Here is a 24,586-nt window from a genome sequence, read left to right on the forward strand (position 1 = left end):
GGCTGACCGGTGTCTAACTGATGGTAGAAGGCGCCCCAGCAGGAAGCTGGGCCCCGGCGCTCATGGTACAGGATCGTAGGGCCGAGCGGAGGGCACGCTCGGCCGAAGACATGAGGTAACATACTGCTAACAGTCTCCACAAAGCACATTACCGAGAATCTCCCAAGTATACCACTATAGGTGTCTGGCCGGACGTAAGGCAGAGGTGGCCGGCCGGATGCCCGACCGGGAGCAAGGGGAAAAGGACAAGAGACATCTTTTTCTGACAGCGGGCATGTTCTATGTTTAGGCCGTACTCCAAACCTTACGACAGGGGGTTCCGCTGTCCCATCAAAGACGTGCTTGGACTGTAGCAGTATGAAGTCAGGTAAGCTCATTGACAGGCCCTTGTTGGGGTATGGGCTAAGGACACGTGTACACCTCAGCATGTGTGCACCCGCTTCTCCACAGCCCTATATAAAGGCCCTCATCCTTCACCAGAGGTACGCATTCTACGATCCTTGGAGCCACTTTCTTGTTGAGTTTTGCCTGACTTGAGCGTCGGAGGGTCGTCGCCGGGAACCCCTTCCCGGCTCGACTTCTGTGCAGGTTCACCGGAGGTCCGGGCGGACAGTCAGTAGGTCTACGTCAGCCGCTTGGAGAGCGCCACGTGCCCAGCGTCCGTTGATTCAGCTTTCGGACAGGATCACCCGATAAGTTGGAAAATGATATTATTTATAGTGTGTGTTGTTGATTATAGAAGGAAACTGTGTCCTAGTAATCTAGGTTAATGATGTCCCCAAGAGGAGCTCATAAGGATTGTCATGTAAACCTTACAGGTGGACTTAGTCTGACATGATAATGAAGTTGAGTGGTACTACTCTTGGAGCTAGATATTAATTAAGTGAGTTGTCAGTAACTCATTTAATTAGTGGACATTCTATATCTTAAACACAGGGAGACTAACACACTCATAATAAGAAGGAGTCAAAAATATAATTTGGGATTGGTGCGGTAGTTCAATAATAATTCTTTAGTGGTATGAATTATTATTGATGAAATTAAGTTGGGTGTTCAGGGCGAACACGGGAAGCTTAATTTCATCGGGAGACCAAAACCAATTCCTCCTCTCGATTCCTATCATAGCCTCTTATTTATAAAGTGTTATACCCACCTATACCCATCTTCTTACCCAACCTTAGGTGGTCGGCCAAGCAAGCTTGGAGTCCAAGCTTGGGTCGGCCAAGCAAAAGGTTGAACCAAGTAGAGGTGGTCGGCCCTAGCTTGGAACCCAAGCTTGGTGTGGCCGGCCATGTAAAATTAAAAAGGATTTTATTTTTTAAAATCTTTTCTTATGTGGATATCATGGTTTTAAAAAAGAGTTTAAAATTTAAATCTTTCCTTTTATAGCTTTCTACAAAAGATTAAGTGAAAGGTTTGATATCTTTCCATATTTGTAGTTAAAAGGAATATTTTAATTTTTGATAAAACTTTCCTTTTTTGTAACTATCTTGATGATATAAAAGAGAGTTTTAAAATTAAATCTTTCCTATTATAGTTTCTACAAAAGATTAAGAAAAAAATTTAATATCTTTCCTTATTTGCAGATTGAGAGGAAGATTTTTAATTTTAAAGATAACTTTCCTTTTTGGAAATCATCCACATATTTTAATAGAGAGATTTTAATTTATAAAATTTCCTTTTATAACCAACCATGAAGGGAAAAATTATTAGAGAAATTTTTATTTTAAAAATTTTAGAAACAAATAAGGAAGTTTTAATTTTGTGTTTAAAACTTACCTTATTTGGAACATGTGATGTGGCCGACCATGTAAAGGGTTAAAAGGAATTTTTAATTAAATTTTCCTTATTAACCAATGGCAAGAAGAATAATGGAATTTTAATTATAATTAAATTTCCTTATATGCCAAGACTAAGGAATATAAAAGAGGGGGTAGAGGTGTCTCACCACACAACATATCTTCTATAGTTTCTCCTCTCTTCCTTGGTGTGTGGCCGACCCTATTCTTCTCCTCTTCTCTTCTTCTTTAGTGGCCGGTGCATCCCCTTCTTGGAGTTCTTGTGGTGGTCGGTTCTTGCTAGGAGAAGAATGAGAGAAAGGAGGCTTTGCTCTTGCATCTCTTGGAGCTTGGTTGGTGGCCGAGAATTGCTATCTCTTGGAGAAAGGTGCTTGGCCAAAACTTGGAAGAAGGAAGAAGGAGATTTGGTGGATTCTCATCTCGGTAGATCGTTGCTTACACAACGTCCGAGATAAGAAGAGGAATACGATAGAAGATCAAGAGGTTGTTGCTTACAAAGAAATGTATAACTAGTAATTATTTTCCGCATCATACTAGTTTTCTTTATATAGTTTTTGAAATACCAAACGCAAGAAGCATATGATTCTAGGTTTCGAATTTGTGATTCGAGTTTGTGTTTTTTTTTATTTTCGAATTTGTGATTTGATTGTTCTATTTGGTTAAACCTAGGATTATATAAGGAAATTAAATATTAGATTTCATTGAAAGGCTTTGTCTAGGAAGTGGTGGATGCTCGCATACCCAAGAAGGCCTAGTGCCTCGCCATGTTTAACCTAGAAGTCAATTTATGAAATTAATATTTAATTAAATTTGTAACATGGGTGGATTTGGATCAATAATGTTAAGTATCATTTGCGATCCAAGTCTAAACCACTAAGAACAAATAAGTTAAATTTGGAATCAATAATGTTAAGTTCAGTTTGCGATTCCTAATTTAATTTCTAAAGAACACAATAGGTTGTTAGTAAAGGTTTAGGACTTATACAAAAAATTTTTACAGGGGAACCGGTATGATATTCCGCATAGCAACCAACATAATAGACACCTAAGGCCAGCTTTTTGATCACTTTGTATGGGTCATCCCACTGAGGTGACAACTTAGTTAACTCTACTACGGGTTTTGTCCGCTTCCAAACTAGATCCCCTTCTCCAACGAATCAGGACATCATCCTTCTATCGTAGTTTTGGTGCATCTTTTGCCGATACGCGGTTAACCGGATGGCCGCCCATTCGTGAACTTCACTAATAAAATCCAGCTCTGATAGTCACCGCTCGGTATTTCCTTGGTCATATAGCATTCTTCTGACCGAGAGAACCCCAACCTCAATAGGTACCACCACCTCACTACCATAGACCAGATAGAATGGGGTGAGCCCTGTACTCTCTCGAGGAGTTGTTCGGTATGCCCAGAGGATATTGGGCAGCTTTTCCTTTCAATCGCCTCCAACATGATCCAATTTGACCTTTAGTCCTCTGACAATTTCTCTATTGGTGACCTCTATCTGCCCATTGTTCTGAAGATAAGCTACAGACGTAAAGGCTTGAGTTATGTCGAACCCTTGACACCAGGCTTGTATTTTACGACCTTGAAATTGTCTTCCATTATCAGAAATCAACTTGTGAGGAATCCCAAATCGGCAAAGGGTATTCTTCCACAAGAATTGGATAACGGCTCCCTCGGTGATCCTGACCAGGGCTTCTGTCTCAACCCATTTGGAGAAATAATCCATAGCTACAAGTAAGAATCATCTCTGTCCCAGCGCCATGGGAAAAGGTCCTACAATATGCATGCCCCACTGATCAAATGGGAAGGAGACTATTGCGGTTTTTAATGTGTCCGTCAGGCGGTAGGTCAGATTCTGATGTTTTTGGCAAGACAAGCAAGTGTTCACCAATCGTTGTGTATCCTTCTGCAAAGTGGGCCAGAAATACCCGGCCAGCAACACTTTCCGAGCCAGCATTCTTCCTCCAATATGGTTACCACAACATCCTTGATGTATTTCTCGTAGAGCATATTCTGCCTCCTCCGCTCCTACGCATTTGAGCAATGGTCTGGAGAATGTTCGCTTGTACAGTTGATCCCCGATCAGGGTGTACATATGAACCCGTTTCCTGACCAGCCTAGCTTCTTTCGGATCATTCGGCAGGACACCCTGCTATAGATAACTGATCATCGGAGCCCTCCAGTCAATCACCTCCTCAATATTATTCTGCAAGTCTATTTGGGCTACTAAGAAAGTCTGAGCTACCAACCTGTCTAGTACCCAAGTGGTCAAGGAGCTAGCCATTTTGGCCAGTTCATCGGCCCGCTGGTTGTCTACCCGAGGAATCTTAGTTACCGTGACCTCCTTAAAGTCCTCCTTCATTTTCTCATACGCTTCTCGGTATACTTGTAAATTGTCACTGTTAACCTCGAAGTTTCCTGCCACTTGATGAGCTACAAGCTGAGAATCTGAATATATAATGACCCGAGCAACACCGACTTGTCGAGCTGCTTGCAGTCCTGCTAATAAAGTCTCATATTCTACTTCATTATTGGTGGCTCTGAAATTTAATCAGATGACCAATTGTAAGATTATTCTTGAGGGGATATCAAAAAGATCTCCACTCTGCTTCCTTGTTGGGTGGACGACCCATCTACATAAACCTTCCAAGTTTCCTCAGAATCTGCCTGGTGAACCTCTGTAAAAAAATCAGCCAATGCCTAAGCTTTAATTGTCGTGCATGGTTGGTATTGTATGTCGTATTCCCCTAGCTCGATTGCCCATTTGATGAGCCGTCCTACCACCTCCACGTTAGTGAGAGCCTTACCCATGGTGATATTGGTCAGGACTGTAACAGGATGTGCCAAAAAATAGGGTTTTAAGCGGCGAGCCATGAGCATCAATCCGTAGACTAACTTTTCCAGGGTCGTGTATCTAGACTCGATCCCTTTCAATAAATGACAAAAAAAGTATACTGGCCGCTGTATATCATCTTGCTCCTTAACCAACACTGTCCCCACGACCTCAGGGGTGGCTGAGAAGTACACCCAAAGTGGCTCTACCACCGTAGGTTTAAACAAAGAAGGTAAGGTCTCAAGGTGCTTCTTAAGTTCTTCAAAGACCTGATTGCATTCTTTATCCCACTGAAACTTAGTCGCCCTTCTAAGCACTTTGAAGAAGGGAAGCACTTGATTTGTCGATCGAGATATGAATCTAGACAGTGCAGTTATCTGGCCCACTAATTTCTGGGCTTCCTTTAGGTTTTGAGGAGCCTTCATGCCTCGAAGTGCCCACACTTTCTCAGGGCTGACCTCAATTCCTCTCTTAGTAACGAGATATCCCAAAAATTTTCCTCCCCGAGCCCCGAATAGACACTTCAATGGATTCAACTTCAATCCATATTGTCATAATGTGTTGCAGGTCTCTTCAACATCGGCAATCAGATTAATTGCTAGAGTGGACTTAATGAGTATGTCATCCACATAAACCTCCACATTACGGCCTATCTGCTCTCTGAATATCTTATTCATCATTATTTGATAGGTCGCTCCTGCATTTCTCAATCCAAAGGGCATGACAGTATAACAGAAGGTGTCATCAGTCGTGATGAAACTGACATTCTCTTAATCTTCTCGTGCCAGAGGAATCTGATGATAACCTTGGTAGGCGTCCAGCATGCAAATCCTTTCGCACCCCGAAGTTGAGTCCACCATTTGATCGACCCTGGGCAGTGGGTAACAATCCTTGGGGTTGGCGCGGTTGAGGTTGCGGAAGTGGAAGCAGACCCTCCACTTATTATTGGTCTTAGAAATCAGGACCACATTAGAGAGCCAGGACGAGAACTGTACCTCTCTAACGTGACCTGCTTTCCTGAGTTGATCTACCTCAGCTCAGATGATCTTATTCTGCTCGGTTGAGAAATTCCTCTTTTTCTACTTAACCGGCCGGGGATCAGGCAGAAGGTGTAACTTATGTTCGGCCACCTCGGGCTTGACTTCGGATAGCTCTTCAAGGGACCAAGCGAAAACGTCCCTATTGCGAGTCAAGCACTGAATTAAGTTCATCTTAACCTCACTAGGCAAATAGCTGGATATGTGAGTGAGGCTTTCAGGGCGCTCAGGATATAGCTGAACCTCCTCCCAAGGGATGAGCTCCTCTGCTATAGGCAACAACTCCTCTTGGATGACGTGGACCCTGCCATCCTGGGTTCTCTGGGCCTTGCGAGCCTCTACCTTCACCATGTCTATATAGCATCTGTGAGAGACCAACTGCTCCCCTTTTACTTCCCCGACCTGGTCTCCTACGGGACACTTGATCTTTTGGTGGAAAGTGGAGACTGCTGCCCGAAACTTATGTAATGTCAGTCTTCCCAGGATGACGTTATAGGAAGACGATGAGTCCACGATAATGAAGGTGCTCCTCCTTGTCAGCACCAGAGGTTCACTACCCAAAGATATGATCAGCTTGATCTAGACCATGGGGCGTACCTCATTGCCGGTGAAGCCGCACAATGAAGTGGCCACAAGTTGAAGCTCGTTGGTGTCGATCTGCATGCTCTCGAATGCACTTTTGAACAACACGTTGATAGAACTCCTGGTATCTACAAAAACTCTGGTCACGCGATTGTTGGCTATGATGACCTTAATTATGAGAGCATCATCATGAGGAAGCTCCAACCCCTCCAGATCTTGTGGCCCAAAATTGATTATGGGCCCGGCAGCTTGATCTCGACTGCATCCCACAGCATATATCTTCAGACGACGCTCATGAGATTTTCGCGTCCTGGCAGAATCCCCATCTGTGGGCCCCCCGGAGATCATGCTGATCTCCCAGACGACCACGTTGCCCCGGTTTTCTTCCTCCCTGACTTCCCCAAGCTCCTGGTCGCAGTCGAGCTGCTGATTCCCCTGTCTAGCAATGTCCGGCTAAGGTCTGCCGAGTTGACCTGTCCCGGTCGCGACCTGTTGGTTGGTCAATATCCTTTCTTGAGTCCTGGGTACGATTTCTGACGGACGTAGGCCCAACTCAGCGGCACACCTAAAATCTCAGACGAACTGAAAGCAGTCACTAGTGGCATGGGTGTGGGAGTGATGGTAAGTGCAGTAGCGTGGTCCCCATGGCCCAAGCCTTGGGGCTTGAACAGCTGCCACATGTGGAACCGGTCAGGTATCCAGACCGGAACCGAAGGCTGGTCGGGCATCCCGAGTACGCGGAAGAGGCTAGGCTAGCGGTTGAGGTGGCCTCTTTTCTAGTTTGTTGGTCGAAGTAGGAACCTTGTCTGCTTTTCGTCGAGCAACCTGAGCCTCTTCCACGTTGATATAGCTAGCGGCCTTTCCTAGCATCTCGTCAAAGTTCTTCACGAGATCCCGAATGAGGTCCCGGAAGAACTCTCCCTCCACTAGTCCATGAGAGAAGGAGCTCATCAGTATTTTAGAGGTGACTGATGGAACGTCCTGAGCCACCTGATTGAAGCGCTTGATATAACTTCGCAAGGGCTCGGCTGACCCTTGCTTAAGAGCAAAGAGACAATGATCAATTTTCTGGTACTTCCTGCTGCTGACGAAATGACGCAAGAACACAGTTTTGAAATCGTGGAAATAAGTGATGGGCCCGTTCGGTAATCCGTCAAACCATTTTTGTGTCAAGCCGGATAAAGTATTCAGAAACAATGAGCACTTAATAGCATCATTGTACTGATGCAACAGAGCAGCGTTCCTAAACTTACGGAGATGATCCTCCTAGTCCTGACTACTATCATATTCTTCGATAGCATGAGGCATGTATCCCTTGGGTAACTTCTCCCCAAGCACCCTTGCAGAGAAGGGAACTTGCTCCTCAGGGTCCATTCTGAGGTCTTCCCTAAGGACTATAGCTTTACCTTTCTTAGAATCCTTGGGTGGGGAGCTTTCCGCCACAGAAGCCTGCAGTTGCTCCTTCTTGTTATAGTCATTCGGGCCCTTATGATAATAATCAAGGCTCGACTCCCTATAGAAGGTTGGGGGAAACTTCTCGGGCTATTTTCTTTTGGACCCCCTGTCAGAAGCATGGGTTGGCTCTTTAGAAATTGCCTACATCTTGTATGGTCGAGAAGTGGTGGTCTGTTTTTCAAAGGTCGCCCGCCTCTTGGCTTCCTTGTACAGTTCGTATTATCCGGCCGTCATGGTTACATTGATTCTGCCGGTGTCCTCCGTCTTTACGCTCCAGAACAGGCGAAGAAGATTCCCACAGGCGGTGCCAAATTGATCCTATTCGGAATCTGAGTCGGATGAAGATCGGATGAGGTGTTGCTGGTATTGACGGAGGAGAGACTATGATGCTGCGGTCGTGCAGGATTCGGTGAATAGACCCCCACGTGGCCCTGAAGGACTACCGGATTTGAACTGGTGGTACTAGAACTCTGCACACACTCAGACAAGCACACATAACGTTAGAGACCAAAAATCAGGAGAAAAGTCCCCGAAGTAGGCCCTTCGACGCTCAAGTTAGGTACTTTTTTCCTAGAAGAGCAAAGTACAAAGGAAGAAGAAAAGTATATAAGTGGGCAAATGAGCTTACCTGCGCAAGGGAGAGGGTGCCCCTTTTTATATGACAGTGCGTACCTTCTGGAGATTGAGCCCTGTCAGAGGGTGTTGGGTGTTAGGACTTGTCGAATAGTGGAGGAAACGTGGCCTTCTCCTATAGACTGGAGTAAGGTTCTACTTGTAGAGGATCTCAACCGCTGAAATATTACCTGACATGCAGCAGGTATTCTCTGACAGGTGGTTACGATTCCCTGACTTATTGTCGCATAACACCTACTGTCCTAACCCGGTGTTGCCGAGGCAGCTCGGGTCGGTCCGCTAAGTACTGATGAACAGACTGAGTGAATGGAGGGATGTGATCGGAGTCTCTTTCTGCCGGCTTTTATGATTCAGACCCGATCGAGAATGACAAGTCTGCTTACACGAGCTAACTGGAGAACGCTCGATCGGTAAAGCCAGGTCGGGCTTGGTCCTGATCACGCGTCCTGCTGGAGACCTGGTTTCTCGACCGGTAGACCTCGCCCTGGCTTTATACGCCGGGTGATCCCAGGTGGTCCTACTCCGTATATTGACTGTCACATCTCCTTGACTTTTGACTGTCACGTCTTTTTGACTTTTGACTGTCACGTATTCTTGACTTTTGACTGTCACGTCTTCTTGACTTTTGACTGTCACGTTTCCTTGACTTTTGACTATCACATTTTCTTAACTTCTGACTGTCGTGTCCCCTTAACTGTTTTATGCACCATATCACTGAGTTATTAAAAAGAGAGAGAGAGAGATGTAGCGATGGCAACCTCTCGGCGATGGCGAGATTAGGTGAAGGGAACAAAGTGGGACTAAATTTGAATCGTTAATTTGGAAGGGACAAAGTGCTTCTTCAGATAGGACTAAAAGGACTAAATTTGAATCGTTAATTTCAAAATGAATGAATTAGGTGAACCCAAATAAAAAGACAATGTGTTCTTTCATATAGGATATCTTCAATTCGAAGTTCTTATGATTTGTAACACTGTCTATCACAAGATAAAGAATGAAATCAAATATGCTATAGCAGGATGGGAATTCTTGTGATTTTGTCAAATAAAACAATTTACATGTGTGATTTTGCTGGATACGGGTGAGCAAGCTTTTACAAGACTTGAATTTGAGGTAGGATTGTCGATGGCCTCAGGACCGACGGCCGAGAGTTTTGTTAGGTAGGCTCTGGTTCAGATCATTAAGGATGATTTAGTTGCACCCCCTTGGGGAACTCATTGTGGCGGAGCGTGCGTCCCATTCTACCTTGTACAGGTCTTGGTCATATTTTGCAGGGTTCCTGTCTGGGAAGGATCTGCTTATGAAGATCTATTCCATTTGGAGGGGTGATCGAAAAGGATTAAATTCGGGACTTAGAATCAGACTATTTCTAGATTGGAAGGTGCTCCGACATGTAGAATATTGAAGATGCCGAGATAAAGTATTAAGACTACTTATTCAAGGTATCAAACCATGGAACTCAAACATCTAAATTCTTATGGTGGATCAGTTGAGATGTATGAAGGAGTCAAAAGGGCACCTCCACTCCACTGCATATTCACAATTCTGCTACAACTTGCAGATGAAACCTCAGCTTTTATTAGATCTAATCAGTAATCACCAGGAAAAGGTAGAACATCAAAATCATTCTGACTGCCTTTTTTAATTTTTTTTTCAGTCAGTCCAACCAATTGGACTGCAGTGTTTGAACTTTCAGTAAGGAAAAAGAAGAGGAAGAGAATAATTCGAAGGGCTTGCAAATTCCATTTTAATCTCATGATTGTGCCACACATGTTTTTTTTTTTAAATCTAGATATTCAATTTTTATTATCTGATTAATCTTAAAAGGTCATCAGTGTGATCCTATAAAAACTTTTCACTAATTATTCGGATAAATGATAAAGCACAGATCAATCCTACGCATGATCTAACATTACAACTTTCAAACTTTTAAGTATAATATACCCTGGGTGGGTAAGATTTTAATCCTTATTATTTAAGAAATCCATTTCACCTCTTATCATGGTAATTATAACAAATTATAATGCATGGCATATCATGTGTGCCACACATGTGATAAAAAGATGATTCGTTCATTTCAACATCGCCGCCAACTAATCCCTAGGTCAACATGGAAAAGATAAATCACGGATAACTAATAGCCATTAACACAAGTGGTAAGGCATAGGAGAAGATATGCTTGGACGTGTCAAGTTTTGATCCTAAAATCTCATATGATAATACTCTATAGCTTAACTATCGTACCAATCTGAGAGGACATTATTGTACCACACATGTGGCATGAGTACGCCAATCAGTATTTAACTTGATGTTGCTTCCCATCACCAGAAACATCATTCTTGACTTTAAACTATTTCAAGAGACTTGAATATATTACACTTTAGAGATAATTTGACTCATACAACTTCTTAATAATTCATTTGAATGAAAAGAAACCTAAATAGACTTGTTTCTTAAGAATCTAACAGTATCTTTCGCCATTCAAAATCATAAATTTAGGTTCTAAAATAATTAGAATTACAAAAACAAACAAACAAAGGCAGTCTTTAAACTGATGAAACTTGGGGGCGTCGATAGAAGACTCCCTAACTTCAGATTAAAGATCTTCACTAATAAAATACTTCTGGTTTGAGGGAAAAAGATAAAAAACCTGATGATATATTCTTGGGGATAGGGTTTGACCAAGTCAATTGCATGGTTAACCCCACTAAAAGGATTGATTCGACTGAGTTCCATGGAAATGACAGTAGACTTGGACTATCAAGTCAATGCTCGCTGGCAAACACCAGATGATTGGGCCCACCTTACCCAGCCAGTGAAAGAGACTCCTGCTCCTCAAAGTCAACACAATTCAGTTTCTTAGAATTTAAATTCTAATTAAATGAGATAAATATTATCTGATAGAGGTTCAACCAGATCATATTTGATGTTGATTTTTAAAGATACAATTATAATATATCATCTTTGCATCCATGTGAGCCATTTCAATTTGGCATTAAACTATAATTCGTAGTTCTCCAAAGTTTATATCATTTGATCATTCATCATGACTAGCACATTATCTTCGTACTTCCAATAATTCTCATCGATCTCACATCTTCTTAGAGTCTACCCAAACCTCATTTATCTCTTATCTTCTGATATATTTTAGCTTGTTGCCGGTTCAACCTCAACAATGACCGGCAATGATTTTAGCAAAGACGAACAAACAGTGACAAGTGATGAGGAAGGATGATGACGCTGCAACTTGTTCATGCATAAGAGAAGTGAATGAGTATAGATTATAATCATATTTCAAAAAACAAACAGGCTTGATCACCTAGAGCAAAGATTCTATTTCAAAGAAAGAGAAGCGACAGCCAATAGCTACGCTCATTCAAGGGGCGCCTGACGTCACTGCTGCGCACAGCCTTGTTTTTCCGGCTTCGATACCCAAAACACCCCTAGCTCTTGCGGGAATTGCACCGACCGACCACCCCCTTCATCCTCTTTCCAGTTCCGACTTCATCTTCGTTGCGCCGTTGAAGGTCATAGTCGTAAATAACTTGAAAATACGGTCTATTCTCTTCGCCACAATACTGGTGGCACCATAGTAAATAAACATGGTTGCTCAGACGACGCGGTTTGACGGTCAACGAATATCCACGTCCCCCATTCCATAAAAATAAATTCAAATAAAATCAAAATTTATGTGTTATTTTTAATTTTATTGTATTTTTGTAACAGGAGAAAAAGGCGCTCCAACGCGACGCCAGCCGCTGGACCGCGGTTATCCGACACCAGAGGCTGGAGGTACACGTGGCCCGCTGGCCGCGCCTATTAAAGCCCGCCCCACCCACTCACAACCCCTCACTCCCATTCCCATCCCAAATCCGCCGCTTTTGGATCGATTGCTGAGAGAGAGAGAGAGAGAAGAGGGGTTTGATGATGGCGGAGGACTGCTCGGTGCTCGATCCGTGGTTGTATCACTCGGAGTCGGCGTGGATGAGCGAGGCCTTTGCCAGGGACAACGAGGCGCTCACCCGCGCCCTCCAGATCTCGCTCTCGGACACTTCTTCCTCCGGCGGAGCCACCACCAGTACCCCCCCCCCCTCCCCCCCACTCCTCCTCCCCTTTCCTCCTCCACCAGAACCGCCAGCTCGCCCCCTCTGCCGCGCCCATCCAGCCGCGGAACCGGCCGCTCGGCCCTGCCTCCGGGGCACGCGTCGCCAAGCGCAGGTCGCGCGCCTCGAAGCGGTCGCCCACGACCTACATCAACGCCGACCCGGCCAACTTCCGGGAGATGGTGCAGCGCGTCACCGGCATCCAGGTGGTCGGGAATCAGCCGCCCGCTTCCGACGCGTTGGTCAAGCCGGAGCCGATCCGGGCCGCGCCGGGCTCCCGCGCGGCCCTGCAGCAGCTCTGCCTGCCCACGCTCGACACCTCGGCGCTCTTGCTGGCCAACGGCGTCGGTTTGCTCGGTGCGTCGTTGGAATTCCCGGCTTTCGACGCCGACGTGGCATTCTCGCCGGCCTTCCCCACCCTCGAGTCGTGGGGAATCATGTAACGGACGTTACATGCTGTTTACCTCCTTTATTTTTCCCTTCCTTCGTTCAAAACACCAAAAACAAAAAACCAAAAAAAAAAAAAATGCTGTGTGTACTTTTTAACCGACTCCTGGTAATGTGCAGTGGGGTTTAGCAATCAATCACGTACTTGATGTAGTATTGGGTGATCAATAGTGATTGGTTAATAATAACAATAGATAAAATGCTTTGATGATACTGAAAATACCACAAACTTGCCATATTTACTCTCTCTCCTGCTCCACTGAAACATGGCAAGTTCGTACGAGATTAATGGCCAACAAAACTACCACCACATCGGTCGTTGATGCTGCATGAGCAGACAAGCCTAATTAATTAAGGCGGCTCATCGTCCAAAGTCCAAGTTTTGACTTTTGACTCGCCCACGCTCTTTGACACGTTCGAGTAGCTACCGCGACGGGTATGGCTACACCCCACAGCGGCGATCCCGCATGACGTCATGCTTGCGTTAGAATGACGCGATTAGCTGAAAACATATTCAAAATTTGAATGAATTTAACACTTAGATTAACATTCCTAATGTTTCCATGACTTTACATGTTTATGATATGCTGTCCGAAGATTACTATTTACTGTCATGTTCCTCACAAATCAGCATCGGCCGTCTTGCTTCATCAGTAATCCATGCTCCTTCAAACGTATATCTAAAACTTAGCTAAGGCTTTCTCAGTTCTTACTGCTTGGTTGAGTTAGAAATGGTTTCATGGTCAGCATCAACCCGATTGCTGTAACCACATTGAGGGTAAAAAATACCATGTGGTCGCCTGCAAATACACCAATTAGTATTCACTAGCTTGCCTCGAAAAGCCAACAGTTTTCCAGTTTAAATTCCTGTTTTCCAGCTACAACATAAGAAAGATTAATATGAACACTGTCTTATCAACAGGAAACAACGATATACCTGGTAAGAAGAAAGCTTGTTGACGCTTTTGTGACCATGAAAATCTGCGACACAGCAAATTCCAAAAAGAAAAATGAAATTAGGCACTAGGATATGTGTTCCGAGGAATCTTACTAGATGAAACCCATTGGTAAGCACTTCTGTTGATGGATAAGGCCGGCAATTCAAGTTAAAGATACAACCTTAACCAATCTGTCTCTTGGATATAATGTTTCGGTAAAGGTATGATGGTTAGGCCTTTGTAAATTCTAGTTCACATTTACATTTTATTTCTCTACTCTTCTGAATTGAAACCTATCAGTTGAAGGCAGTAGATAATTTAATTCTTCTCTTCCAGTATTCCTCCCTATCCCTGTTGAAATGGAACAAATTCTTCTTTGATCTATCTATGGTATTCATTGCAGTTTAAATTTATATATGTGAACCATACTACGACATATCAAGAGTGCTATTACAAGAATAACTGTAATACTTACAAAGCTCCTCCACCTGCTGGAGCAACAGCTTTAAAAACAGACATTGCTGTGACAGAAATACCATTTGCAGCACCTCTCTGATGCTGAGACTGTAAAGTGTTGTGAAAGTCAATAAAAATGCTTTTGTAAAAGGAATTTGTCTAATACAACCATGCGCAAAGAGGATTACCACTGCATTATTCTGTAGGATATTACACCCAGTAATAATTGTTACCTGATTAAATTGTCAATAACATGGTTAAAGTAGCATTCTAAGGTAAGCATTAAAAAAATGAAAAAATCTTCAAACGAAATTCTCAAGGATAGATTTCATGCAGATATATTCTCATGTTTTTCCCCATTAATTTCGAAGGTATAGGATTTTCTATACTATTACAAAAGGTCACATCCATTTCAATAAAACTGGTCTGCATTCAGGTTAAACGATTTTTTGCCCTAAGAAAATAAGGTGGAGTTTCATAGCTCATGCTAGTATGACATAGCAGGTAATACAAAAGATTACTACCTACTGATGACAAAGGAGTACTGCTTGCAAAAAGCGATGTATCACATTTTCATAATTCTGTCTTACTCCAGCTATCACCATGTTTACCAAATGAGCATCAATTGGACGATTCCATTAATTATTCAAAGGAGTGATATTTTAACTCACACTAATCGTTTGGGTTGAATATACATTGGAAGAAAGAATTCTTATTTTAACTAGTCACCACTAACTCTGAATAAATAGCAGTTTGATTTCTGTCTATCACCCTATGATTCATCATCGATACCAAACCACCTAGGGGGAATAGGTAAAATAGCAACCCAGTGCAACAATTTATGTTGCATAAACACGTCAGGTGTGTTCAACATGCAAATATTGATACATCTTACTTGGTACATGGTACTGCAAAAGAAAGATAAATTCTCACCGAAGAAATATTCTTCAAGAAGGAAGCACAGTTTACAACTAAAAGAAGTAGAAATCCAGAAAGCTTAGACATGAATGGGTAACTGGTTAGCAGTGGTATAGAAAGAATCTGCACAGAACATAGTCGTATTAAAAAATGTTAACCTATGCTTAAAAATATAAGTATATCAATATTTAATGACACAAATGAATACAAACAAATGAAATTTCATTGATACCGCTGCAACACGAGTTGAAGGGATGGGTCCTAGGTACTTCTCTAAAAGTGGATAAAGAAACAGTTGATACATCAGGAGACTGAAACCTATAAAGGAACAAGCCAACAACTGAGCATTCAGGAAATACTAATTATGGGAATAACGTCATAATCTTAGTTAATTTTTTTAGCAACGTAATTACATGGACCACTCTCACTTTTGGCAAGTGGTATGCAAGTTCTAAATTGAAACTAACAAATTAGCATATTTAGGTTATTGACGAAATATGATGCAACTATTCCAGCTAATGCGGAACCTGTCAGTTAATTGCACATGCAGTTCAATTTAATGATCAATTATGACCATGTTACAGTGCCTACTAGATGCATTGACATATTTACCTGAGATTGCAAGCACTTCACCAACGTCTTTAGATGAAAAGCTCAAACCGCCAGATATTTTGCTGCTCACAGCCCATAAAGAGAAAATCTGAAATGTTATAGTATTTGCATCATACTATAGTTTGAGAAACAGAAATGATAACTTCCTCATGCTAACTCCTTATTTATCGTACATCACAATTAATGTTAGCCGGAATTATATTTTTGAAGAGCAAGTATTTTTTTTTCATAAAAGAATAAGGCATGTGAACTAATTGTTTTTACTCTAAAACACTTGCTATTTATTGTGTCCCATGATTTAGGATAACATTCTTTTGCATATTTGTCAAAGTTTGCCATATATTCCACAAAACATGCTCTTTGTTCTCATTATGTTTTTCTTTCTCTAACCAGATTAATCATTACATGTGTATGCTTCATACTTTTATTAACAGAACAATGTGTTCCATGCATCACAAGAATGATAACCTTGTAAAAAGTGGCAAAGGCGAAGCGCTTGCCCCAGCGCCCTCGCCAGCCCGCCCCAAGACCAACACAGACACAAAGAAGGTAAATCATGGTGACTAAGGAGGATAACCTTGTAAAAAGCATAGATAAATAGATGTTCATGAAAATCATGCTACCTCAGAGTATGCCATGTCTTGAAGAGCAAAGACACAATAAACAGTGATTGCAGAAATCAAGTGCCAATTCCTAATCAAGCTTTGCTTAGCTTCCAGCATAGTTTCTTCAGTTTCATCACTAGTTTCTTTTGCCTCATACCCAAACAATGAACCCTCTAGATCATCAATTTTTTCATGGTGCATGTGCAAAGTCTCCTGCAAAAGAATGGACCATAAAATACAAAGATATATTGAGCTGCACGATAAAGTGATCCTCTGATGATACATTCTCAGCAATAAAATGGAATCAGATATAAGCCAAAAGCACCAACTTCAATAAGATTGATCATCCCCTATGAAATGAACTTGGTTTGACATCCTATCAGCTAATTGAAAGGTAGGACATAAGGTTAGGTGTCCCCTCCCCCTAGGCTAAGAGAAGCACGAGTAAAACAACAAATTATAATATCAGTCTAGAAATCATTTCACGTATACTGCAGAAGTAGCCAATATGTAGAGTATTTGGATTCATTGTCGATGTTCAACAGAACTGGATTCTTAATAGATAAGAAAGTCTCAGAACTCAACCCAGCATGAACTATTGAGACTTGAGAGGGCTAAGTTGAAAGGTCATAGAGGTCCTTCACAATTAGCTGGTCGAATCAAAATCCCTCCAGTGTAAGTATGTCAAACAGAATGTGGTTCCGACAAGAAATTCTCAAGCTCCATCTTGGTCAGGTAAATGAACCTAGACAACCATTATTTATACTCCTTGATTCTGTGATCTTGATTCATTGATGCCTCATCTTGGATTTATGTATAAGATTTATCCAAAATATCCCAGATGCATGCACATTTCTCTTTGCTAGATCAATACTTAAGTATAACCAGTGAATAAGCATGCTGCTAAAAGTTGAAAACTGTAGAATTTCATCAACAGCAATCAACAATTAAATTTTTGAAGATCAGTTGTTACTAGAAAGAAGCTATAGGTTCAGTTGTATAATTTCGTATACGGACAAGGTACAGGATACTGAATTATGATTTTCATTAAGATATTTGCCAGCATAAACACTCTAAAAAAATCCTGTTTGCTAAATGAACTAAACAAATAGTCAACTAAAACTTACAGGAAGCCATAAACAGGTAACCAATGCAACAGCTGCCACGAGAGATATACACAAGCAAGGTAGGAAGTAAGGAAACCTGGATTAAATTTTAAAACTATTTAGCATTGGGGTGAAAATATGTAGCACAGGTCATTGATATTTCTATTTCACCTGCCAAACAATGAGTCCTTCGAGAACACATTTGGATACTTCTCTGCAGGCTGACATATGTAAACCAAAAAAACATGTAGTTACTTGTTCTCATTTTCCTCTTTGAAATGAAAAGGATATTCGTTTCAAAATAAAAACTGGGAAAACTGCTTCATTATAAAACTGCTTCAACTGATAATGAAACAGAAAAGGAGATAGCATGAATACTAGAAGCAAAGAAATATCAAAAGGTAATAAACCAGAAAGCAAACAAGCATGAGGAACAAAGAAAAATCCCAACACAAGAGTCAAGATGATATCTTAATTGGTTGGCTAAGATGGCATCTTAATTGGTTGGATCTTAAATGGAAATGAAAAAAACTCATACTTTATAGTTCAGTTTCAGTGGTGGAGTTATGCTTCTACAATCTACTTTTTCATGATAAGAGTGCTCTAGGGTGCACCTCAGGCAATATTTTCAATAGTGTGTTTCTGAATATTTCAAGATAAAACTGATGGATCATTTTCACATTTTTTCCCCAAAAGAAGACAAATAGCAAAACAAGGATAGAATATGTAGACTTCAATATTTAGGCACTTCTTAAGTATAGATTAGTTTAACTATGCACTCAAGTACTGAAGAAACTACAATCTCCTGAAATTAGAAAACAACTTAACAATCAAAGATGTATAATTAGGGATCATCTTCCTCTTAAAACTAGTAGTCCTTTTGTAATTAGTCAAAAGTGTCTTTTGCAGTACATAGGCTAATTTTTGCTCTACAATTATAGTAAAAATATATGTTACTTTATGAATGTGATTCCAGTTCTTGGAAAATTTTATTTCTTTTAGAATTAAAAATGGAGAAGCCGCCAGTGTCACATAAGGATGGCAAAAACATATTAGTAAATGGGTTAGAGGCACACAGATGAGGCTTTTTAGATGTTCAAAAAAGATGCTTTGGAGTCTTAATAACTTAAATTTTCTGTAAAAAAAACAAATAACCAAGAATCACAAATAAAAGTAAATCAAAAATCTATTTGATCTACAAAAAAAACTCAAATAAACAAATCGTTCAACACTAGCAGAATATCCAATAGGTTTTTCGTGAATGACATCAATTAAATAAGTACCTGGGCAAGGTATCCTCCGATGGCCGGACCTATAATTAACCCTATTGCTCGTGAGGTACTAACCTAGAAGTAAATATTTGGATGTTAAGCTTGATTATAACCATCTAGTTGTGGGGCATTGAAGAAGATCAAGTAATATCATAGAGATTCTTACAAGGGATAAGCCTAGAGCTTGATATTCTTTTCGACAAACTTCTGAAGCATAAGCCTGCATTTAATTCCACAGCAATCTCCTAGTTACAAACTATAACATTTGTAATTAATATTTTTGGAAAGTAATTTCTAGCTGACTATCAACATAACAAACCTTTATTGGACCAAGCAAACCACTAAGACATCCAAGAAGTGCTCTAGAAATAATGGCCATCCAATAGCTTGTGCTAAGACCAAAAAGTGTGTTGAAAACCATTCTGAAGGAAATCAAGGAAACAAAATTCATGTATTCATCATTCAGAAAAATTAAGAATTGATTTATTAATGAACAAGGAGTCACATAATTCATACACTGAAAAGATACTAATGACTATAACTGGTTTTCTTCCACGACGATCTGCCACAACTCCCCAAAATATTGAGGTCAAGGCTCTTCCAATCATAAATGAAGATCCTTCAATCAGAAACAGATTATATTTCAAAAAATATCTCCACAGATATTCAATTCCTCAGTTATACTCCAAGAAACGATTGTTTTCTTTGACCTTTATCATATTGAGAGTGATAAGCAAGATATTAAGAGGAATAATGAATGGAGCTTATAGAAGTATTACCGTCATATGTGATATATTATCCATATTCCATACTAATGGAGGAATGAGTCTTTAGAAGTATTACCTATAAATCCAGCATAAAATCCAATATCTTCATCTGTTTTCGCAATGTGCAAGTCTCTTATCTAACATGTTATAATGGAGAAGGCTAATGAGATAGTCCAGCCTCAAAATCCAGTGATGACAAAATTTCTAGCAAACTTATTACAGATTGAATAGTGTGATTATAATCAGAAATATTGAACATCATGACATAAATAGTTAGAAGGAACATAGGAAAACATCCTCAACACACTAAAACAGGAAATATTGCAATATACTCAGTGTCCTTTCAAGTGTACATCAAGAAGCATGTAAAAAGCCCATAAAATTTGTATCGATATTATAGCAGCAATTGCAGAAACAATAAGAGATCTGTTTCAACAGTCATGGTCCTTCCAGAATACAGATTGAAAATTGCAGATTGATGCACTTTTGATCAAATGCATTATCTACTCAGTATATGAAATCAATGGACTAATGAACAGTAATCATGAGCATCACATGCACTGTACTTCTTTAGTACTAAAATAGGTGAGGTAACTTCTGATGGATCAAATAGGAGACATAATTTTCATGAAATACAGAGTTTATATATAAAATAGCACCAATTGAGTCATTGGCATTTCAACTTTTTGTCTCCGACTGTCAATTAGGACAGGTGGTCCTTGATAACGTGCTTCTATAGGTCACAACATGTGTTCAGAGATTTATTTGAGAGTCAGTAATTTCCAACATTGAGTTTTTGGTTCAAGGAAAGTCTTAAATTTAGCTTCACAAATATCAAACACCTCATCTTTATTTCCTTATAATCTATCTTGAAAATATGGATGTTGAGAGGTGTTATTATGCTGACTATCCAGTCAATATTCATGATGAAAATCACATGGAATAATGTTTTAGTTACAGGGTTATAGCAACAGAGTTTGGACCACCATTTGTTCCAAAACTAAATCATATGAAATGAAAAACTGATTTAAGCTTCTCTTATCAATCGTTTCGATATAGATTGGATGTAATGAGGCAAGCATGAGGCTCAGTATTAATGCAGCTTAAACAAGAAATTTGAAGTCAAGTTTCGTTGTACGTACCATGAAGTACAAGAAAGGAAATAAGGATGATATTGGTAAAGCTGGGAAAAAAAATACAAGCAGTTAAACCAAACTCAAATTAACACATTGTCAAAGAAATTGAATTATAAGAAATTAAATAAAAAATCTACATGAACTTGTTTAATCCAATCACTGAACTAACAGAACTTACTCTAATATTTTTCTAGAAAGCAAAATACAGCTGAAAATAATTTTGAACAGTCATGCAGAAACTCCTCAAATATGTATGCAGAACAATTATGGTTCTTTTTATTTTAGTTTGCCTGAATTTTCTAAATTAACATTGTACCAGCATATTCTCATACACTGGCAGGGATTACCATTTATTCTCCAAAAATGTTCATCCAAAAATATAGCCATCTTCATCCAAAAAAGTTCCTCTTATTTTGATACACAGGCATGCTATAAAGTACTAAAACACAAATAAAGAAAGATTTCCTTATTTGTGATTCTTTGAATTGAAAAAGGAGTGTTTTACAATTAAATATTTAAAACTATATAAAAGTAAGTGTTTAAAAATATAAGTTTTTGCTTAAAATTTTAGCTAATTGCCTTGTAAAGGTCCCTATTTTTAAACTTCACCCTGCTTTTTCATTTAATTACCCCTCATGCCTCTCTGCTCAAACTACCTTCAACAGCACCATCCCCCCTTCCACCCGTTACAGTAACTAAGTTTTGATCAAAATTTAGTTGAGTGGAATGTTATGGTTATTTATTACCTATGATGTGATTTTAAACAATTTTATATTATACTTTGGTGCTCAAACAAATTTTGGCCACTATCCCTAGTGACCAAAACTTGGTTGAGTGTAAAAATAAAGCCAGCATTGGCCAATGACTCTTTTGAAATGTTATTGTTACAGCAAATGTCCTTTTTTATATATGGTCGATGATTGTAAGCATCTTATCATATTTTGATACTGATGTGGTGATAAAGGGAGGCCCACCCGGTATGAGTCAACTGTCAAGGTGGAGGTCAAAGTCAAGGTGGTCAACGTCAGGGTGTCAAAGGGATCGCCTACGATGGCCGAGCAGAGGTCGACTACAAGGGTCGGTCGAGGCAGACAATGTCTGATCGGAAACAGGATTGGCTGAGCTGACCGCCCATCTAGCTCGGAACAATATGGTAAGATCGCCAGACGTTCAGTACAGAGCGGCAGAATGCCAAGAGACCCGATCGCTTGTCCGATTGAGAGGTGGCAGTCTACTATACCCAATCGCCGTAAAGAAGAACAGTCGAGGCCGACCGAGCGGAGGAGTCCCCAATCAAGCGGCTACCCCGCTCGGTCGAGTAGCGGAATCATCATCGTATCTCTCAACATCCATTTGGGAGATAGTGTCGCTAACACAAGGTATGGTCAACAGGCGAATCGTACGGCGGAAGCTTCTACTGTCTTGTCAGAGGTATGCATGCCCTGTTATGATATGGTGTCAGAGGCACTTTCCTGACAGATCCTTTCATAGGACACATTAGAAAACGTGCTCACACCTAGAGGAGTGTGCACGTCGCTCACCAGGGCTCTATATAAAGGGGGTCCATACACGGCGGAGGTACGCATTATTCATTGTTTGTATTTGTCCTACTGTTGCTCCACATTCTTCTACAGTTCCGGTGACTGACTTGAGCGTCGGAGGACAAACGCCGGGACCCCTTCCTGGCTCGACACTGACTTGCTTGTTTTGCAGAGCGGGGCACGGTCTACATCAAGTCAACGTAGCAGCCACATTCCCAGCTAGCCACCTTCCCGTTTTCGGACAGAATTAGATACTAAATGTTTTGTCATCAATTTACTTTGTATTACTGCTTGATATGTTGTGTTATAGATACGGTGCCCTTAATATTCAATGTTTGTTATGTTATGACCATTTCTGGCCTGGGGCCAAGGATTTTTAGGCAATTGGCCATTTTTTTTTTTACCATTAACCGGATGAAAACAAGTAATGCTAGGATGAAATTGGAAATCCCCAACCACTTCCTCCCATTCACGTCCAATGAAAAAGTGAGAAACAAAGCCCGGGAAAACTTTTTCCCAGGCACTTTTCCATTTGCAGCCGGTTCTTCTGGCATAGGAATCTGACGCTAACAGGCACAAAGTCTACTTAGGGCATTTTAATTTTGAGAGATTGAACTCTAGTCTCTAAGGCTAGAACATCTGTAAGAGGAGCAAAGTCCAGAGGCAGAGTGAAAATCGACTTACCAGAACACAGCGAGACGATCCAAATGAAGATGAAATCCCTATAGGGAACTCCTCGGTGAACCTCATTCTTCTGCTCCTGCTTGCATCCGGGACAATTCTCATGGTACACCTTCACCAGAGGCCTCGTATCACTTTTAGCATCATCATCCATTTCAAACACTGCTCCAGAGAAGCCGCCCTAACTAGCTACGACCACCAGACAACAACACCGATCCAGCCTATAAAATTTGTAAAGCCTACCGCAATTTCAAAGCTTTTCCAGTCTGACGAAGACAGACCGCGGAATAGCTCACTTCGTGCGTCACCGAGCTGTAACATTTGAAGCTTCTGGGAAGGCTGGCCAATGGAAAAGAGAGGGGAAAAGAGAACCGCAAGGGGGACCGTGGCGGCTGATGGATCAGCGAGAGAGGCGTTGGGGGCTAAGAAAAGGCGGGTTCAGCGTGTCGCATCGCGCGAGATTGTGGCGACAGACGTCCGCAGCTGCGTGTCGCACATGTTTGGAAAAATGGGCACGCAAATTCTACGGAGCCTTGCGCCATCACGGTTCTTTCGAATTATGCCTTTATTCTTTATATTAATAAATAGGGTGAATTATATTTTACCCATGAGGTTTGGTTAAAGTACGAAACGATCCTCGTGATTTCAAAAGTAACAAAAAATTCCCTTGACTGATCGGCGATAGTAGTCAATCGGTAAAGATATTGCAATCGGTAATTCTATTGATCAGAGTTGGTTTAACAAATATTGCATCCATGAAATCAAAAAAATTTAATGTCTTTACTTAATGTCGATGGAGACATATATATTGTCTTTTTGTACAGTTGAAAATTTAAGTACTCATTTTGGTGGAATGAAAGCATCTGTAGGTTTTTAATGTCTTTGTGTGGGCTGTTGTTTAGATCATCAGGTTGTTTTGTAATTACCTTTCTTTTGTTAAAGGGTAGTATTGTCTAGGATTTAAATTCACAGCATAATAAGGGTATTATTGTCCAAAAAAAAGAAATTTATGATGGCATCAACATTTTAGTGTGTATTCTCAGCGCCAAAGGGTTATAATGTTACAATGTTACCGGTAAGGGGGCTTTTTTGTTACTTTTGAAATTACGAGGGTCGTTTCGTACTTTAGTCAAATATCAGGGGGTAAAATGTAATTCACCCTAATAAATATTTGTATATTTTAAAATATTTTTATTATTTTATTTTTTTTAAATTAAATTTATGTGCTTGCTGGTATGACCCGTAACTGACTCGTAGTTAAAATGGGCCGATGACTTTTATATATATATATATATAATTTAAATATATAATTACACTTATAATTAATATTAAAAAAAAAATCCATAGATTAGGCCAATAATATCATTATTTGTATACAATAGAGATGATTTAATGGAGACAAATGTTACAGGAGTCCTTCCAAGGTTCGTTTGTATTTGTTCTTATTTATTGATCCTGTCCGAAAGCTAAATTAATGGACGTTGGGCAGGTGGTGTTCTCCGGTTGCTGACGTGGGTCTTCGGATGCTGGTGCGAACCTCCGGCGATCCTGCAAAGAAGTCGGGCCGGGAAGGGGTTCCCGGCGGCGACCCTCCGACGTTCTAGTCAGGTAAGTGAACAATGAAGAAGTGGCTCCCCTCCTATTAGAACGCGTACCTTCGGC

At 40.7% G+C, this 24,586-nt stretch overlaps 3 protein-coding genes across 3 annotated transcripts; 1 reads left to right on the forward strand and 2 right to left on the reverse strand.

The window, feature by feature from the left end:
• Positions 1–7,002: 7,002 nt before the first annotated feature.
• On the reverse strand, positions 7,003–7,629 carry LOC121995404. The gene is made up of 2 exons (XM_042549151.1): positions 7,594–7,629; positions 7,003–7,476 (listed from the first exon to the last, which is right to left on the reverse strand). The coding sequence occupies exons 1-2, from the start codon at positions 7,627–7,629 to the stop codon at positions 7,003–7,005; spliced, it is 510 nt and encodes a 169-aa protein (XP_042405085.1).
• Positions 7,630–11,518: 3,889 nt separating this feature from the next.
• LOC121995405 lies at positions 11,519–13,104 on the forward strand. Its single transcript, XM_042549152.1, has 3 exons — positions 11,519–11,561; positions 12,070–12,288; positions 12,348–13,104. Exons 1-3 carry the CDS (start codon positions 11,519–11,521, stop codon positions 12,887–12,889), a joined length of 804 nt encoding a protein of 267 aa, XP_042405086.1. The 3' UTR covers positions 12,890–13,104.
• Positions 13,105–13,396: 292 nt separating this feature from the next.
• LOC121998396 (probable peptide/nitrate transporter At3g43790) lies at positions 13,397–23,336 on the reverse strand. The gene is made up of 17 exons (XM_042553324.1): positions 22,928–23,336; positions 20,709–20,749; positions 19,643–19,703; positions 19,316–19,418; positions 19,119–19,221; positions 18,966–19,019; positions 18,812–18,874; positions 17,700–17,749; positions 17,550–17,625; positions 16,441–16,635; positions 15,818–15,905; positions 15,438–15,523; positions 15,221–15,328; positions 14,476–14,520; positions 14,307–14,395; positions 13,831–13,874; positions 13,397–13,693 (listed from the first exon to the last, which is right to left on the reverse strand). The coding sequence occupies exons 1-17, from the start codon at positions 23,076–23,078 to the stop codon at positions 13,596–13,598; spliced, it is 1,455 nt and encodes a 484-aa protein (XP_042409258.1). The 5' UTR covers positions 23,079–23,336; the 3' UTR covers positions 13,397–13,595.
• Positions 23,337–24,586: the final 1,250 nt, after the last annotated feature.

Source organism: Zingiber officinale, chromosome 6A (genome assembly GCF_018446385.1).
Source record: "Zingiber officinale cultivar Zhangliang chromosome 6A, Zo_v1.1, whole genome shotgun sequence".
NCBI classification, from domain to species: Eukaryota; Viridiplantae; Streptophyta; class Magnoliopsida; order Zingiberales; family Zingiberaceae; genus Zingiber; species Zingiber officinale.